Source organism: Mastigoproctus giganteus, chromosome 5 (genome assembly GCF_048544385.1).
Source record: "Mastigoproctus giganteus isolate SK-2022 chromosome 5, ASM4854438v1, whole genome shotgun sequence".
Taxonomy (NCBI): Eukaryota; Metazoa; Arthropoda; class Arachnida; order Uropygi; family Thelyphonidae; genus Mastigoproctus; species Mastigoproctus giganteus.
The window spans coordinates 61,656,645-61,676,537 of NC_143579.1; the positions used below are offsets into that span (position 1 = coordinate 61,656,645).

General features: G+C 32.5%; 1 protein-coding gene across 1 annotated transcript in view; it reads right to left on the bottom strand.

Moving 5' to 3' along the window:
• Positions 1-15,303: 15,303 nt before the first annotated feature.
• Positions 15,304-19,893, bottom strand: part of LOC150085447 (protein FAM91A1) — a 211,016-nt gene continuing 206,426 nt past the window's right edge. Inside the window, exon 22 of the mRNA XM_090374568.1 lies at positions 15,304-15,438. Within this exon, the coding sequence (XP_090230694.1) occupies positions 15,304-15,438 (135 nt within the window). The remainder of the gene's footprint in view (positions 15,439-19,893) is intronic.

The following is a 19,893-nucleotide window of genomic DNA, read 5'->3' on the forward strand; positions in this document are numbered from 1 at the left end:
TTTTCACAAATATAGATAACTCCTGACAAAGTTGTCATTGTGGATCCTTCACTTTTGTTATTTCACATTTTATTCTTGTAAACAGGTGTTAATATTTATCATTGGGATTGTATTAGTTTGTAGGCTCTCTCAGAATTCTAAAATCCATGTCTGCAGACCATAGGAGGCATTTGAGTGATAGCATTATTGGGAAAGACAGGAGATGGTTTACCATTTGTCGATACAAGAGTTAGAAGAAAATTAGAATGCTAGTAAGTCAGTTTTGTCTTTAACTAAGGATACTATCAAACCATCTTGTTGTTGACTCTTAATTCCAATTTAATTTTAACATATTTTCTCTGTCTTAATCTTATTTTTTGTGTGTGAGTATAAGTAACAGTAGCACTTCACAAGCATAACTGTTGCAGTTACATAATCCCTTGCTATAGATTAATTTCCTATAATTGTGGTATGACAAAATTTTGGATTATATATCAATATTGTTTACCATTCACTCTTGCTGTTTTAAAACCTTGATCATTCTTAAAGTAGGGACCAATTATGCTAATTGCCCTATGAATCTAGACAATATATATAATCTGTTAACATATAATATTTGGTGGCACACAGTGAATTTTCTTTAGCTCAAAACTAACAACTTATTTGTTTTAAAGAATGATTTAAAACTGGGTTGCATTGCTACCACTATCCTATTATATTTTAATCTGAAGGTAGGATGAAGAGGAAAAATCACTGAAAACTATTTTAATATTTATGGTTATAATAAGTGATATTAGTTTTTTGTTATTAATATCTTAGAACATAGAAAAAATTTCTACTGTTAATATATTCACAAAAAAACAAGCTTCACCTATTTAAGCCTGCTAATATGAGAGGTAGTGCTTATGATTGCAGATCTTTATTTCAATAGCCTAAGAATTTTTTTCAATTACATTTATAAAATATAAAACAAAGACACTGTTTTAATTATAAGAAAATAATATAAAATATAAGACTAATCTAAATCATATGCATAATAATAATTAATAATAAGAAAAGCTTAAATATGTTAAAATCACTCAAAACAAAGTATGTTTATAAGGAATTAGCACAAGCACATCCATCTGTATCCTGTTGGTGCCTGTATGCAATTTACAAATGTGAGAAATAGTGAATCTGACATTTTATTAATTTGCATGTTTATCACCTTTGCAGGGAGGATGTTTTAAATTGATTGTAAAGTGGTAAATTGATTTGTTAGTGATTCTTCTGTGTTATAGGATTTACATTTTTACTTTCGTAGTTTCTTGTAGTTAATTTTTCCGCTTAGCCACCAACTTTTCCGCAGCTATTTGCCACCAACATATAGTACTAAATTTTTAGTTAAGAATTTAGGAACATAAAATAAAAGCTTTGCTGTCTGGCTTGCACAAGGATTAGGGTGTCCCAGTTATCTAAATTTTCCAATTATCCCATCAACTTGGGAAAACCAATTAATAATAATAGTGAAAATTTCGAATGTGTACCAGTGTCATAAACCATATTGTAACCATCAAAAAAGAAAAAAAAAAAATTGTATATATAGGACAATCAACAAGCAAAATTTAATCTTAATGTTCTTTAATAAAAAAATTGTAATTATTGTAAAGTACTGCAACAACATTAGTTTAAACTGAACGTTTAGGTCATCCTCTTGATCAGTATCACTAATATTGACGCCTTTGTTTGATGGGGTTTTTTTTTTTGGATGGATAAACTTCAGAAATGAAATGCAAATAACTGTAGTATTCAACTGTAACAAGCCACATGGACTGACCAAAACACACTGGTAAATTTTTTATATAGCAGTGGTAAGTAATTTTAATTTTGCATTTAAAGTTGATCATACATTAAAATATTGCAAACAAGAAAAGAAAAAAAAAAACAGTAATTGGAGATTTCTTTTTGCTAGAATATAAATATGCCAGTTACTAGAGCCTTCTCATTATGAGTTCGGGATAATAAAGTTTTTATTATAGTTAACTGATTTGAATTACTCCATAAAATTACAACTAACTTTTAAAATAAGGTCCAAGATCATATAATTTGATAAAAGAAATCATTTCATGTGTTTTTAATTTAAGTCAGAATAGGTTGTCTAAAACTTATTTTATCTGCTTTAATCAGCAATATTATCTTGGTATAGTGATTTCCTTTTTACTTGTATTTGCCGATAAATCTTCTATTGAACTTAAATTAGTTACTGTCACTAGTGGCGATATTCTGGTAGTTCCAGTCTCATTAAAAAAAAAATATATATATATATACACATACTGCATTTTACAGAGTATGATTCTTTTTTTTTTTTTTTTTTTGTAGAAAATGTTGCCTGAAATTCCTTTGTATTTTATAGTCCAAAGATATAAGTGCTTGCCCTGATGTCTATTTTTCTCTCAGAAACTTGGATTTTTTTCCCAGCAAACTGCCTGAAAAATATACAGTAAGAACCCCCACATCTATGGGGGATATGTTCCAAGATCTACCTTGAATGGCTAAAACTGCAGATATAAGTGAACACGTGCTGACTCCATATATAACATGATTTTCTTGTACATACATACATATAAAGTTTAATTGATAAATTAAACACACAGTAAAACACGGTAATAATAAAGTACAGCACTCTAGATTTACCAGGACACTGCAAGACTCGAAATTTAAAAAAAAAAAAAAAAACCAACCAGAAACCATAAAATTCAAGTAATAACTAGAACACAAACACATATTTCACAAGTCATAAATAAGCAACAAGAACCGACATAAGTCATCATTGGGAGATTAGTGTACCTATTACCTTGCAACCCCCACTGTCTTCACACCTACCACTCAAAACAAAAAAAAAAAAAAGAGAGACCAAATATTTAGTTTGATTTAGTGCGTCACGTTAATTGTTGTTCTGTCACATCGCAAAAGGACAAGTTTTGTCATTTATGTCAGGAATGTAGAATTTTTTTTTTTATAGTAACTTTTTTTTGTTATTTAGAAATGACGAAAATGATGGGCAAATGCAAGAGTTGTGCTTCCAAATTAAACAAAAACTTGAAATTATTTGAAAGTTTGAAAACTGTGCATCCATTAAATTACTAAAGAGACATAATGTTGGTGACCAAACCATATGTGACATTGTAAAAAATAAAGGGAAGCATTGTATTGGACACGCGAGTAGGTGTTAAATTTTTTTTTTCATTTTTTTTCTGTAGTTAACCGCAGGTAACTGAATCAGTGGATACGGGAGCACAACTGTCCGTGAAATTAAAGACACAGTATATTGATTGTTTGTAGTCTTAGTTACGTTTAAAGACATCATCAGGCATGTATTAAGTTGCCACTTAATACGTGCCTGATGATGTCTTTCTTTGTTTAGGTTTGACATAGCTGAGTGGTCAGGGGCAAAGTGCAGTAGCACATGCTCTGAGTGGCCTTTGGTTCAAGCCTACGTGACTGTTAAATGGTATTCATGATTTACTCCTCGTAGTCATGTTGAAGTACAAAAAAATTTTTTTTTGTGCCATGTATAGAGAAAGTGATCAAAATATCCAGGTAGCCATCCAAAAAAGCTAACTCTTGTTGTGTGACCATTTCAGATAACACATAACAAAAGAAACAAAGGACAGTTTGTTAAATTATACACTGAATAAGCTGTAATTCCAGGAAGTCTTATCCAACTGCATTCACTAGACACCTGAATTAACAAACCTTTAAAGTATTCATGTATGAGGAGTGGATGGATGCAACAAAATCAATTTGACACAAACAAGATGGATGAAAATCTTAAGTTAGTGAAATCTGAGACAGTTGCTATTTCTTTTAATAAATTTGGAATCAGCTGTGTCTTTGACTCTGAGGATGACGTACTCTTGGAAGAAAGTTCAGGCCATAACAACAGTAATGACAATGCATGATTGGCATTAAATGATGAGTAAAAGCTTCAATTTACACTGACATCTTGTTTCATCAGCACTTGTGAATTTCAGTTTCAAATATGCAATAAAACATTTTGCCCCCCAAAATTTGCCTTATAAAATTTAGGTACACGAGAGATAAGTTGTTAAATTATATTGAAATATGCTGGTTAATGGATTTTGAGAAGAGATGATCTCATCATATAAACCACATTATGAAATAGGAATAAACATACTAGTCTCTACACTTCCATGTATATCTGGCATGTGAACAATAGGCTTGAATCAGTGAGATTTAAACATGTTTGTATATATAATAAATCCAAGAATTATATTTTTTGATATAAGCATTAAAAAAAAAAATCGTATAATGGTTCTGCAATTTCTATAGAGAAACTATTGCTATATATAATGTTTGGAACAGAAATACTTAACTTGAAAAACACACACAATCCAAGCAGAGATTAACTTGAGATGCCCTGAATTTGGATGGAGGTATACATGCACTTTTTTTAAAAAGTGCTCACTTAGCTCAGATATTTAATTTGAGATACACAATCAATTCCCAGGAAATGCTGTTACTTGATTAGTTTGAAGATAGTTTTACAGAGTTCTAGGTTTGTAGTTTTTATTTCAACTGATTTCCTCATAGCTTTTGGAAGCTAACTGCACACACCTCTTTCCCCCCCTGTCAAAAGGTAACAAATCAGCACCCTTATAATTAATATATCAATGTATAATTTTTCTGTTTGTTTGATAAATATGCAAAAAACTGTTTTATACTTGGGGATAACCGTCGTATTGTTATTAAAGCAACTCAGTTGTCAATTTTTGAAAAATTCTGATCAGGAATTGCTCACTATAGAATCTTTCTGAAATTAGCCTTTTTTTTATAAACTTAATATTAACTTGCAATTTAGCAGTAATGGCTAAATTGTGAGTTAATCATTCCATTTCTCTGTCTATTTTTGACTATGTATAACTTATTAAACAGCTCATTTTTAAGTCTATGAATCAATATTACAAAAATGAACAAGAAAAATATGCAATCACTATGATTTTCAGTTTGTTTAGTACATAGCACGTAAATATTTGTATAGATTGCTTTAAATACTTACGACAAATTTTGTCAGCTACACTTAATAGGACCCAATGTTTAGACTTTTGTATATTTAGCTATATAAAACGTTATCAGTACTTTTTCTTTTTAATCGTATATTCTGTTTAAATGTACATTATTAACTACCCTTTGAGGAGTAAATCAGTTTGGTTTCAAGGTTATGTTCATTTATGTATTGTCTTAATCTTCCAGTAAATGCTGCCATCTTTTGCATTGCCAAGTAATTGTAGGCAGTTTAAATAGATGATAGCACCAGAATAGCTTTTTAGAATTGGAGGAGATTGCAGCTGTGATCTACTGTTAGCGTTTTGGCTTATGATAACTGAGACTAAGAAATGAAACAAGTGATACATAGATGTAAAGGATTATTATATCAAAGCAAAAAATAAAAGTTTGTTAAATGCATTCTTTTTTAAATTCTTATTTTCGAAAATAGTTTCACTCTCAATTTGAGCAACCAACTTCAAAATAAGAACAAATTAATATTCAACAGCATTTTTATAGTTTTCAAAAATTCATGAAGTGGCTCCACAGAGCCAGCTCAAGTGGGAAAATTTGCCTGTTGAACCCGTTAATTTTCTAAATGCTCAAATTCCACCTCAAAGGATTAAAGGGAACAGTAAATTACAGTTTATAAATATGAATTGTTATTAAGGTAAAGAACCAACCCAGAAATGGACAGTCTAAGAACTGAACTACGGGTAAATTATTTATTGCTATTATTATTAATCTAGCTACAATTGTAGGAGATTACCACCAATATTGCATAATTTTATTAGTTATGTAACTTATTTTAAACAGATTTAATTTTGTGCTTAAAAGCTGTTACTACAAACTGTTTCACTGATGTTCAGCCTCAATCATTATTCATTAATGACAACCATGCACATATTTATACACAGTTATTTCTAATATCTGCTTCCTAATTTTTTAATTAAACTCTCTGATTGGCATTTGAATGCAATTACAAGTTTAGATGTAAGAATAGTATTAAAAGAAGATACGGTGGTTATGTCAACATTTGCTAGGGGGGAAAAAAAAAATTTTAAAAATCCATTTGGTAATCTACTGATGCATTTTCGTGAGAAGTATATGAAATATTACAACTAGCCTAGTGCTTATGTAACAAGGAAAAGTGGGAATGGGGTTAACATGACAGAAAATTGGAATTAGCTTTTTAATGCTCATTAACTCTCTTCCCCCCCCCCCCATTTAAAAAATAGTCAAATTTTCTCCCCATCCTCTATACTGACTATCACAAAAACCAAGTTTAAGAGAAAAAAATCTAAACTTTTTTTTTTCCCTCCAGAATATTAAAAGTACATATGGCCTGCATATGGCACTGTTTTAAGTGCATTAATGTGATCTGTTTCATAGCTTTTAAGTAGCTGGTTTTAATTCCAGGAGTAAATGTTAATGTTTGTTCACTTTCCTTCAATGTAGGTAATTTAACTGTATATACCACATAAATTAAGTACCCTTTTACCCTTGTAAATTCTACATAGGAGAAGGAGTTAAGTTTATGGAAAAACTAAATTTTATTTTGATTTTTTGTTACCAACAACATATTAAAAATAACATATGTTGTTTTAAATTTTGTAAAGTAGCGTCCAGGAAAATAGACTGATTTGTCTAATTTCAGAAATTAAAACTGCACTTTTTAATTAAACTTAATTTTAACTGATTTTTATTTTCAAAAAATATGTATACTGCTTGACTCATTTTCATTTAATTTTGTTAAACTGCTTATTACTTGCTGCTGCAATTTTTTTTTTTAATACATGGTGTCTCAATTAAAAGGCACCCACCATCTTGCTTAGTTTTAGGATTTGGCTACTTGTAGTTTGGACTTTCTATCATCATATTTGAACTTGATGGTAAAATTGAACTAAGTACTGTTTAGATTTTGATTTTTTTTTTTAAAAACTAAATAGAGGATAAGAAACAACCTTTCCTTTGAGGAAAAAAGCAGCTGATTAGACAAAACTTAAATTTAGAAATCATAAAATCTAAACAGTAATACTTAGCCCAATTTTTAACTCTAAAATTCAGAAATTTCAATCCAAAATACAACAAAAAAGTACGCACAGCTGGTCTAATTGAAACATCCTATAAGTGATTTTATGTGGTAATGGTGTTAAGGATCTAATGCATATATATAAATGTATTAAACCTAAGTGGCAGTTTTATTAATTTTGAATTGGTACAGTCCAATCTATAAATGGAAAATTTATCTAGATAAGTAACTTAGATACTTTGTGGATTTTAATTTGATTGTTAACTAAGATTAAGTTTCAGTGTTACAGTAAATTTGTCTGTTATTAACAGTCAAACAAATTTCTGTAAATATCTAAACTAACTGTTATGTTTTGCCAAAGAATAACAGTACTTTGTTATTGTGTAATTAGAATGTTGGAGGCTAACATAATATGCAGCTGAAAAGAAATTGATCCTAAGATAAAAAACAGCAGTCTGGATAAAATGACTGACAATTTATTTTATATTTTTTTTTTTTACATTGTGATTTGCATTATAATACAACTTTATCCTTGATTTCCATCTATTCTTTCTTTTAAATGAAATGAAAGGGGGGAATTCAAATATGATTTCTAAAATTAAGGCACAATATCTCAATTTACTACCTGAGAAATTTTATTCAGACAATTTATCTTGAAAAGAGATCAATTAGTTGCTTTTATCTCAAGCCACAGTTGCTAAACCTTTTCTGTTAGCTCCTGGACACATTGACTAACATTCATGTACATTAACTTTCAGCCATAGTACAATTCTAAGCACAATTCTACCTTACCCATCTGTTAAATATAAATAATATTAGTTTTATGTTCAAATTACCTCTAATTGTCAAAAGTTAGCATCGATCTAATGTAACAAGTTGACAAAATATTAAATAGTTTGTTTTTTTGTTACATATTTACAACTACAAAGCTGCATAAATAAATGTTATATGAAAAGTAATGTTATAATTGGAGCAAAGAAATTACATGCCAACCTATTTACAAATTGATGTTTGTGTTATCTTCTTGAACATCAAAGGTTTCTCTCATGTTTACTGCCATTCTCCTTTTCTTAGTGTATGAGACCAATTCTGTATTCATAACTGTTTATAATGTGTATATTTGTGCTCTTAAGTACTTAATGTGTAACAAATCCTACTACTGTTAATTTGTTGATCTAGCATGAAAACAGTGAAGTTTATGTAGAATGAATCAGTCAAGTTTAGTCTCGCATGCTGCTAAATGCTGTTAATTATTGAATTACACATATACAGAGAAAAAAGTGATTAGAAATATGTAGATAAATGTTGTTGTAATTAAATTATATATTGTTATGACCTGCTGCAGTTTGCTTTTTTTTTGTAGCACCTATCAATAACAATTTTTTGCTAGACCACATTTTTCAAATTTCACACAAAGAAAGACATTTGAAGGCAATTCTGGAATTTTTTTATGTATATAAAGATTCAGTTTTTTTTCCTAACAAAAATATAAAATTAGAACTATTTCCAGTTTTTCAAAAAAAAAAAAAAAACAAGTTCAGAAATGAAGGCAACCACATTTATAGGACTAATTATTACATAAAGAGATTAAGATTTATACATATCAAATATGTCTGCTTGTTGGGCCTTAAATTGGCCCCACAAGCAGACAGTTTTGGCCTAATCATTTTACTTTATGTAAAACTAACAGAGAACAGCAACTTAACTTCAAGACAAGCAGTACTTGTTTGCAAAATAATGAGATCAGTTCAGACAAAAGTGTCAGTGTCATTTACTGTTCAAAAGATCTGTTTGCATATGTATACCATGTTACTAGAAGTGTGTGAGGGGAAATAAATACATTATGCAAATTGCTGATTGTATAACTAGCCTGATGTAGCAGAATGATCAATAGAAAGAGTGCAGTAACATGCACTCTGAGTGGACTAGGGTTTAAGCCCATGACTGCTAAATACCATTGTTTGTATTGATAATTTGTCAACTCCACTGACCTGGTGGTTGTGCCAAAGTATAAACAAGAACATTATAAGGGCAGTAACTCAGAAGCATAAATTGAACTGTGATATTTACAATCAACCTAATCCATAGAAATAAGCTCACTTCAAACATGGACAAGTAGTGGGATGACAAAGGACTTAACTTGTATGTTTCAGAGTTATCCCAAAGACCATCTGGAAAGTAGTATAAAAGGCAGGTGGACACACTAAAATTGAACATTGACCAGAAAGCCTGTGTATTTTTTTGTAAATGCTAAATACAAATTTGACATTTAAAAATTTTTATGAGATTAAATCAGCTGTCACTGTGTAGTCTATTGCAATGCTAATGATTCTGAGGACAAAATGCTACCTGCAATCTTTTCATCATAAAAATTAACAGTGACAGTAAGAATCATGTCAGACTTGGAAACTAATGATTTGGAGGATGATAAAGAATTCTCCAGACTTCAGTAATAACAATATAGCACTTTCATTAGATGGAAGAACTTGAGTATGATATCAAGTTTTTCCACCTAAATTGTCCCTAAATATGTTACCTGAACCCAGTAGGGTTAGATCAATTACCAAATGGAAGAAAGCTTTGTCAAGCTATCTCACACTTTATTGAAATAGAAATCAGAATTTTGTATGTATCTCAAGTTGGCCAAGTTAGTGAAAATAAAATAATGAGGTTTTGCAAAATTTCTGAAGAGGCTGGCAAGTAATGCCAATAAGCAGAACATATTTTAAGTCAGAAAAAATTGTAAAGCAGTTCTACCATGACCTTTACACAATGAGCATTTCAGTGTGCTGGATCAGTGTCATATTTTCTATCACTTGGGCAACTGTTCACTGATAGCTGAATGGCCAACAGACTGAAAAATTTCCTTGCTCAAATTGGCCAATATAAGTTGATGGTTTTATGGCACATCACAGTGGGATTCTGAGAAGATACAGTTACTTGCCCATACATAAATGTCACTTCTGAAGATCCTATTCCAGAGTTATCTCATTTCAGGATAAATCATGAAATGAGATGTTCTATAGCCAGCCAGAAATACCAACATAATATTGCTCAACTTCTTGTGAGACACCTTAAAGCCACTGGCAAATGCACTATATTCCACTTGAGAATTTAAAATAGGTGATACAAAACAGTACGTTGTAAGCACACAGAGGTATTGTTTTTCAAACTTATTACTTATAAGTCTCCTGAAACTGCAGTTTTATAACTGTAGATGAATGTCAGCTATTTCTTGTTCATCGTCATGTAAATAAGTGTTTCAGACATTTAGGCATCACTTGAAGGAAAAGTCAAAGTGGCACCAAATTTTTGCTGGTCCATAGCAACCTCAATTTCTCTACTACAGAAACACTGCTATAGGGATCAGCTCTGATGCTCTTGAAAATTTCAGGATGTTTGTACCTACCAAATTTTGTGGTAATAGTTTAACCTCTTTCCCCCCCCCCACACACACACCAAAGAAATATTACTACACAAATTCCACTTCATAACTAATGACCACATGAACATTATGTGACGTTTAGGTAAAAACTTCAATATACTGACTTCTTAATACTGCCAACCTGCACTGGACCAGTGTGGCAGATTATGGTCCATTTCCCTCAACATTAATTGTTAAGGAGACCTCCATCCTGCAGTAGATTGATAATGGCTGCAGTTTACCTTTACCAGTCTTAAATATAAGAATACACCACTCTTAACACTTTTAAATTTTAACTATAATGCTATTCAAGTTAACTGAGTTATTGTTCCTTATTTATTTTTTTTAAACTGATTTTTGATGGATGATAAAGGGTAGTGCTTCTGAAACTCCTGCATTTGTATTAGCAAGGGCACATGATGCAAGAAAGCAAGCTTCTTTCTTCTTCTTCTTTGGTCCTTAGCTGGCAGCTGGGGGAGGCGGTTGGCCACGCAACCAGTATGCTGCTGTAGGTGCCGCAGGGTTTCGGACTTGCTCTGTGATGTTCTTCCATACCTTACGATCCATGGCTTCAATCCTGGCCTGGTTAAGGTCGAGACGTCAGCTCTTCAAGTCATCTTCCACTTGCTTGGCCCACGTTTTCCTAGGCGCGGTCCGTTGGATGCTCCATTGGGTGGGTCGTTGTCTCCAAAGGAGTGTGGATGGTATTCTGTTCGTGCCCATTCTACATACGTGGGCAAACCATCTGAGCCTTCGCTTCTGGATTTGGTCGGCAATGGTTGGTTGCTGTTGGCATCTGGCGCAGATGGTATCATTAGTGATGCGGTCGCGAAGAGAGATGCCCAAGATCTGCCGCAGGCATCACATTTGGAATACCTCAAGTTTGTTCAAATCTAACTTGAGACAAATCCATGTTTCCGATCCGTAAAGAAGAATGGGCAGGATCAAAGTCCGGAAGAGTCGGATTTTAGTCTTTGTGGAAATGTTGGTCCTCTTCCACAGACACCATTTGAGCGAGGCGAACGCAGTGGCCGCCTGTCCAATTCTGCTGTGGATTTCCATGGTGGATGCAACTTTCTTCTCCTGGACCAGCGACCCAGCAAGCTTATATAGCATCAGCCCAAAGCAAGCTTATATAGCATCAGCCAAAAAAAAAAAAAACAAAAAAACACCTTATTTCACCCATCCCCTCGCTCCAAATGTTTGTCAAGTTCTGCCTTGAATCTATTTAAGCTATCAACTTCTACAACGACAGATGGAAGTTTGTTCCAGCAATCAACCAACCGCTGGCTAAAGGCAAACTTCCGCACATCTATCCTACAATTGTCTTTCCTCAATTTGAATTTATGCCCTCTCAGGTGATTATTCTGAGCAAGAGGAAGAATCCCATCAGCATCAACATGCTCATACCATTCAAGGCTTTATACACCTCAATCAGATCACCTCGCAGGTACCTAGTCTCCAGACACTGTAATTTTCAAAACTTAAGCCTTTCTTCATAAGAGCAACCCTTTGTTCTGGTCACTAATCTTGTTGCCCTTCACTGTACTCATTCCAACAGCTCTACATCCTTCTTAAAATGAGGCCTGCAGACTGTATACAGTACTCAAGATGTGGCCTAACAATTTCCTTATACAAGGGGATAATAAAGAGAGGCAATAACTATTACAAAACGAATGAACAAGCCAGCTCTGTCCAGAAATAACAGGACTATTATTAATCCTGTTAAACATACAAAAGTTCCAAAAACTAGCTGCTTCACCTGCTGAGTACTAATTATAAATAATGAGCAAATTATTGGCTGATATGGAAATTATAACAAAAACAGATAGGTGCACCCTGTTTTTACAGTGTGTGACAATATACTAATATATCATATGGTCATTTTATTTAAATCTATTTTAAAATTAGACTGCTACCATTCAAATTAAAACTACCACCTGTTTAAAACCTATACACTTATATTCTGATTCAAATCAAATTTACAAATACTTGAGTTCCATGATAGTTTGGTAAGTTTTTTTTATTTTTTACTATCAATTTGAAATTAAATAGCTACCATTGAAATTATAAGCACCATCCGTTTAGAACTTCTGAATTTGTAAACCAAACCAAATTTACAAGTTCCCATCTGCCATCTTTAAAAATTACAGTGAATTAGGCTCCATTATTTAGAATAACGAAAGAAACAGAAAGCATGCTTCATCAGTTCTATTCTTTTATAGGTTGAGCTTCATTTAAAAAAAAAAATTAAGGGCTTATGGGATCCTACATCATGCTACAGAATTTGGTGGATAGCAATTTTCTAAATTAGAAAAGTAAGAATGGTTATCAAGAAAACCATTCCAGCACTTACTTTATACACCACAATAAATATTTTAATAAATGACCATTTTAAACTCTAAGATTCTTGTTCATGTACACAATGCATAAAAACAAGGGGTAAAAATTTTCCTTCCTCAAATGGCTGCAAGAATGCCAGACATTGAATTAGACATGCCTTTTATGACAGTCTACAGTTTGAGAAAATAAAATTTGTATCCTTTGTTCGTGTGCACATGATATAAGGTCTGTAAAATGTGATGCATCACATTTTACAGACCTTAAAAATCTGTAAAATGTATTATGTGGGTACAGTTTTTCTTGACAGATATCACCACCCATGAAGAAAATGTTTAATTTAAAGCCAAGGAGAAAGAATGAACATCATATATATACATCAAAGATCTATGTATAAATTTTTAAACAACTGTTTTCATCTAACTTTAATATAACAAAACAGTTATCAGATTTTAGGTCACATAAAATGTTTGTCATACAGTTATAAAATCACACCACTTAGTCAGGAAACTATAATTAATCTAGTGAGGGCTGTGCAGGATTTTTTTTTTTCATCCTTAGCTAGAAAACTTGTCAGTAAAAGATGGCAAAATAGAGTTTTATAAAGTGATAGACATTTTGAAGATATTGCAAGCTAAGCAAAAGAAAAATTAATCATATCAATATTGGCAAAATGATGCAAGGAAGCAAGCCTATACAGAATCAACCAAGAAAGAAAGAAAAACAAAAACAAGAAACCAATGTCCCCCTACCCTCGATTAATTTACCTGTCTAACGATAAGGGTAAGTGGAAGTTTATTCTAACAGTGAATTACACCAAAGGAAAATTTTTAGACATTTTAATCTAATCTACAGTTATCCCATATTATGAATGTCACATTCTAAATATAAAGGTGCCTAGTATAGTGTACTCAGCTCTTTTGAAGTTCTAAACACCATCAGATCACTAGCAAACGTCTGCTCTACCAAACTAACTTATGGAATTCAAGTCTCTCGAGTTATATAACATAGTTTTTATTATAAACTATCCAGAATTTTGTACTACCCAAGTGGTACACAGTTTTTCTAGGATTACTGCTCAGATGCAAGACCCTACGCTTTTCAGTTGTTTTATCTCCAGTGCCACATTTTTTTTTCAGTTCACCCAATAATTTGTCTCACTGAAGCAGTATACCCTGATTGTCTTTAATCACCCTTCTCACCATTTATAAGTACTTCAGCCATACCAGTAAGTAAAACAAAATTATTAATATTAGTAGAATGAAGCTTGTGAATGGAAGGTTGAAATTAAAAAGATAACTCCAAATGTGGGTGTTCCTGATACATATCCATGGAGGATATTCAATATTTGGTGGTATTTGGTTTTAAGCATGATCTAAACAAGAACTATAAATTTGCAAAATATGCAAACTGATTCATATCAAAGAGATAAATATCTGAACCAATTCCTATGACTTTGCAGTCTTACAAATAAAATAAGTTCTTTTGAAGAAACTTTTGTCATAGGCATGCATTTAATTATCCTAAAACTGCGTAAGTTTTGTCAAGGAACACTATATGAATTTATAAGAAGAAAGCTTCTCAACCAAGCAAGTAAAAAGAGTTTCAAGCAACATATCTACTGCAAAGAGAATCTTCCAAATAATAGTTCTTTTGTAATATATCTGACCATTTTCTCCCAGTTTTCAGGTTGTTTGCTCCTCTTTTTAACATAAACCATTATCCACGTCTATGCTCTGTTTTTATTCCAAGAAAAGTGTTAGCCTATTTGATTATGACTATTTTAAATGTTTACTTAAACTACATATCTGTGTGTGTCTGGCACAATAATTTGACGAGTTTCCAGTACAACCTGACTAGGTATACCAAAATGTTAAAGAGAAACTAAAAGACTGGTATGATAACTGAGTCAAATTCAGTTCTTATAGTGAAGTTTTAGGATATACAAGTGTGTGCGTGCATAACATTTATTTTAGATAGTTTAGATACTTAAGAATGGCTGTCTTTTAATCCCCCCATTTTAAACGAGTAAAAGCCATAGATTAAGAGAGAAAGTTATTCTCTGATTGGATTTAAATCATGTTCATGCATAAATAGTTTAATTACAGCAGAAAATTATTCTGAATTTAAAAACTATTTCAACAATCCATATAAACTGATCACATTATTTTTAAACTGAATCTTTAAACTTCCTTAAATTGTCTTCAAATCTTTCTTATCCCTTTTCTATAAATTATTTAAATTTCTTACAAATACCCTTAATATCATTCAGTTCTAGTTTATATATATATACACACACACACATACATATATATATATACATACAGTGGTCACCCATTGTAAAGTTTTGGATGAGACCAGATTAGCCATCTTATCCCATGTGTTTCAACACAATAGTTACAATGTGATATAATATACACAAAAAAACCACAGTGCTAAAAATAATTGCTTTTTACAATGCTTACTGTACAAACATTCTATATTATGTACCATCCCAGACTGATAGCACTCCATCCACAAATAATAAATTCTGAGTTGGAAGGGGAAGTTCTAAGTCACTTCCTGGCTGGACAGGTAGGAATGAACAATTTTTTGAATCAGATGAAGTAAGAACCTCCTGTTAAATAAAAATTATTCAATCATAAGACATATCATAGTATTATATTCTTGCTGAAATGACAGTAAAAGCAAGAGCAATAAAAAAAAAAAAAGTTAAATAAATGCAGATTCTGTTAAATATGAAAGAATTTTATCACTCATATTGAGGGGGGGGGAGAATGTGAACAGTTTGATTTATGCCAAAGAAAAAATAACCTCAAAGTAACTTATTGTTGTGTACTAATTTCCCTTATTATTTTTGTTACCACTTCTGTTAGCTGAATGTTACTAGTGTTACATCATTTTTTCAAACCAGATACTAATTTAAGACATACTATTTTCTCACTTGAAAGTGGACCATCTAAAACAAATTACACTGTAATTAACTAAGAGCTTTCAACTGCCTGAAACTTTTTCTTCAACACTTATTCAAAGCTATGGAATCTTCCATAAAACAAAGCAGAAATAACTATCAAACCAAATTAAAATGGTATAATGATGCAAGGAAAGTGAACTTATTCTGCATCTACCAGAATAAGCTCATTTATTCTCGTAGATGCAGAATAAGTGAATAGTGGGAAAACCCATTATTCCCATCGTCAAAAATCCAATTCTTCCTCCACCTTGCAGGCAACTTATTTCAATGTCCCACAACACAGCAAAGTAAACAGAAGGTTTACGTTTGCTGTGTTCTTAAGATTGTTCTTAAGATTTTATTGTTGTTCCCCCTGGTTCTTGTCTCTCTAGTGAGAATATTTCTTCCTCATTCATTTCACTAATCTCTGTCAATCAATTCCCACATCCCAAAGTGACTAGTTACTAAACTCTGAAGACTATCTTCTAAGCCTTTCCTCATTGGGATAATGCTTAGTGCTCTCTATCAATCTAGTTACCTTCTCTAGAAGTTTTATCTTTCTTTATATGTGAACACTTTTACAATTTATTTTTGTATAATTTTTACCTCTATTTGGTCAGTGCCAGGAGTATGGGTTTTCTGACCCATTTGAAATTCAGATGCTATTCATTTATATGCAATAGTTTATATCAATGCACTTTAAATTATAATGGTAATAAAATAGAACTTTGTACCTTGGCAGACTAATAAAGATTTTAGCAGACAGAATAAAGCTGAAATGTGAAATACTCAAGAAATATTCATTTATTCTTTTGATGTACAATGTTCACAGATGTTTTCTATAATTGCAACCAGTATATGTTTAGCATACCAGTTGCAATTATAGAAAACATTTGGGAAATAAATTTAAAGACAGAAAAGTGATGTTCCTGCCTTTAACTGTGCAAATACATTTCAGTTATTTCTAGAGCAAACCACTGAGGAATCTTCACCAAAAGGAAGATCATGAGAATTCAGATAACTTTGCATTGTTCTGTGACACCAAAACTACTGTACTAAAACTCTATAATTATAAGAAATTAAAACTATAGCCACATTGTAATGAACATTCTGTTGCTCATTACAATATGCAACAACAACTTTTAGGAATACCTCTATTACCTCTTGCAATTAAAGCATTGTCTTGAGTGAGTTATGAAATAAAATTTTTTGTTTTTTCTTCTTCTTCTAGATACAGTTAGATAATTTTTATTATATATGCACAAGTACTTCACAGATATAATTATTAATCCACATCTTCAATGTGAACTAGAAAAGTAGGCCATTCTGCATTATGTTCTTAACACTCTTTAGTAATACAATGGATCTTAATGACAATTTTTGAAACAAATCTTAAAGACAATGTATGAAAGTTTCACTTTTTTATTGATGAAAATTAATAAGTGGAACTTTCATAAATCATCTGTAAGATAAATCTAACGTGTATTATTATTTGTGTGAGAGTATTGAGAAACTAATGCATGTCTCCCCTTCCATTCAAGCTGAAGTTTTGTTAGGGTTTTTATTTAATGCATTGAGGCAGCCAAGATTGGGATATCAGTGTATAATGTCCATATTGTATGATTAGTGTGTTTTACTAAATGAAAAATCTAGTTTTTGGAAGTAAAAACCTGGACTGTAATTTTTTATGGAATTCTTTATGAAAAAAAGTTCATAAAAATTACACCTTAATGGAACTCAAACCGAGGAATATTCCACAGAGTATGGAAGAACAGCAACTGTAATCACTGAGAAAGTGGGATTAGGAATTTTATTTATAAAATATTATTTGTATGTACTCTCAGTTTATTTCAAATTTCTGTATCTATAAAAAAAAATAAATTTCAGTTGTACAAAAATCCATGTGGGATAAAGAATTTTATTCTCAAGAAAGGTTTTTCCTAATGCCATATGATGCCTTTCAAAGGTTTCATTCAATACCACCAGTAGTTAATTAGAAACACTATGTCCTATATAATGAAAAATCTAGTTATTGGAAGTAAAAACCTGGACTGTAATTTTTTATGGAATTCTTTATGAAAAAAAGTTCATAAAAATTACACCTTAATGGGACTCAAACCGAGGAATATTACACAATAAATAAAAAGGATAGGTGGAACAGGACCAGGGTATGTCTGCCAGGGGCAAAGGTTGATGACGTTGTAGAGCGGATATCATCTTTTAAGGGCACAAAAGGTGATATAGTTGTACATGTTGGCACTAATGATATTAAGAGTAGGAGACCAGCGGAATTACTTATCAAGTACAGGTCACTGTTGAAAAAAAGCCATGAAGCAGGGTTGAATTTGAAAGTGTCTGCAATTCTACCCAGACACGATAGGAGGGAGTATATGATGAGAGCCTTGTCGATAAATTCGGCCTTGGAAAGATTGTGCAAGGCTCAAGGGGTAGAATTTTTTTCAGCCTGGACTGTACTTGTTAACAGGAGAGATTCCTTCTACAGGGATGGGATACACTTAAATAGAAAGGGTGCAAGAATATTTGCTGATGCTATCGAGGCAGTGTTAGGTGGGTCGGAAAACTGCTAGCTTGGGGGGAGACAAAGACTAATAGATTAACAGTAGCCACTGGCAGAGGTGAAAGAGATTCTTGCACTGCTTCTATTGGAATGAGCAGAAGCCTGAAAAACAAGATGCAGGATATTTCAGAGACTGCTGGAAGTCATTGCGGTACAAGTAAACACATGGGTTGTGTTAGGGTAGCTAAGAACAGAAACAGGTGCATGTATACTTGCGTGTACATGCACCTGTTTCTAGGAGTTTAGTAAATAAATTTGATAAATTTGAGGTATTGCTCAAAACATCAAAGGCAGATATTGTTGGGATATCAGAGACGTGGTGTCACACAGATATAAGGAATGCAGAACTGGAATTTGGGGAGTACAACGTCTACAGGAAGGATAGGAATGAAGGAGGGGTTATGCTATTAGTTAAAAAACACATAAAATCCAAGGAACTGAAGCCAGTTGACATCGATGGACAGGGCAGTGTCGAGTCAGTTTGGTGTGACATAAGCATAGGTAAATCAAAATTGAAGTAGGAGTGTGCTATAGGCCTAATGACTCTGATGAGTATAATAAGATACTGTACAGGGAAATAGAATGGGCCAGTAAATCAGAGAGTCTTATAATGGGGGATTTTAATTTCCCAGATATTGACTGGAATTTGTGGGTTGGTCACACACACTAGTAAGGCTTTTGTGGATTTATTGGATGATTGTTTCCTACACCAGCATGTTCGGGAGGCAACTAGAGGGAGTAATACTCTTGATCTGATTATCAGGAGTGATTCTTCATGCATTAAGAATCTGCACATAAAGGAACCACTAGGTGGCAGTGATCACAGTGTGCTGAAGTGGGATTTACTCAAGGAGGTAACTACCATCAGAGGTAAAGGGAAGGGTTTTTGCTTTCGTAAAGGCGACTATGATGGTCTGAGACAGTATTTAAATTCTATACAGTGGGACCAACTGATGATGTTACCAACAGCAAATTCAAAATGGGAAGCATTCAAGGAACTAATCTTGGAAGCTACCAGGCTTTACATACCAACCAAGAAATATTGTTCAAGGTTCAGGCCTAAATGGTTGTCAGATGAACTAATGAGACATATGGCAGAAAAGAAAAATGCATGTGATACATACAAATTAATGGGTGACATGGAAGCCTATGATAGATATAAGTTGGTCTGTAACCAAGTCACAAAGGAGATTAGGCAATCAAAGGCAGATTATGAGAAATCCTTGGCAAAGGATGCAAAGAAAAACAGAAAAGAGTTCTTTACCTATTTAAACTCAAGAAGGAAAGGGATGAATCAGACTGGTCCACTGGATGTTGATGGTTCAACAGTTGAGGATCCTGCTCAGGTGGCTAACAATCTAAACAAGTATTTTGCATCTACATTCACACATGAGGAGTTATTCAGGAAGGGGAATATCGTAGGTGAAGTAAACATTGGCAGTGAGCTGGATGATTTTGTAATAACTGAGAGGAAAGTGGAGGAGAGATTGTTGGCACCCGGGGTGGATGGGATCTATCCAGTTATATTAAAGGAGGCAGCA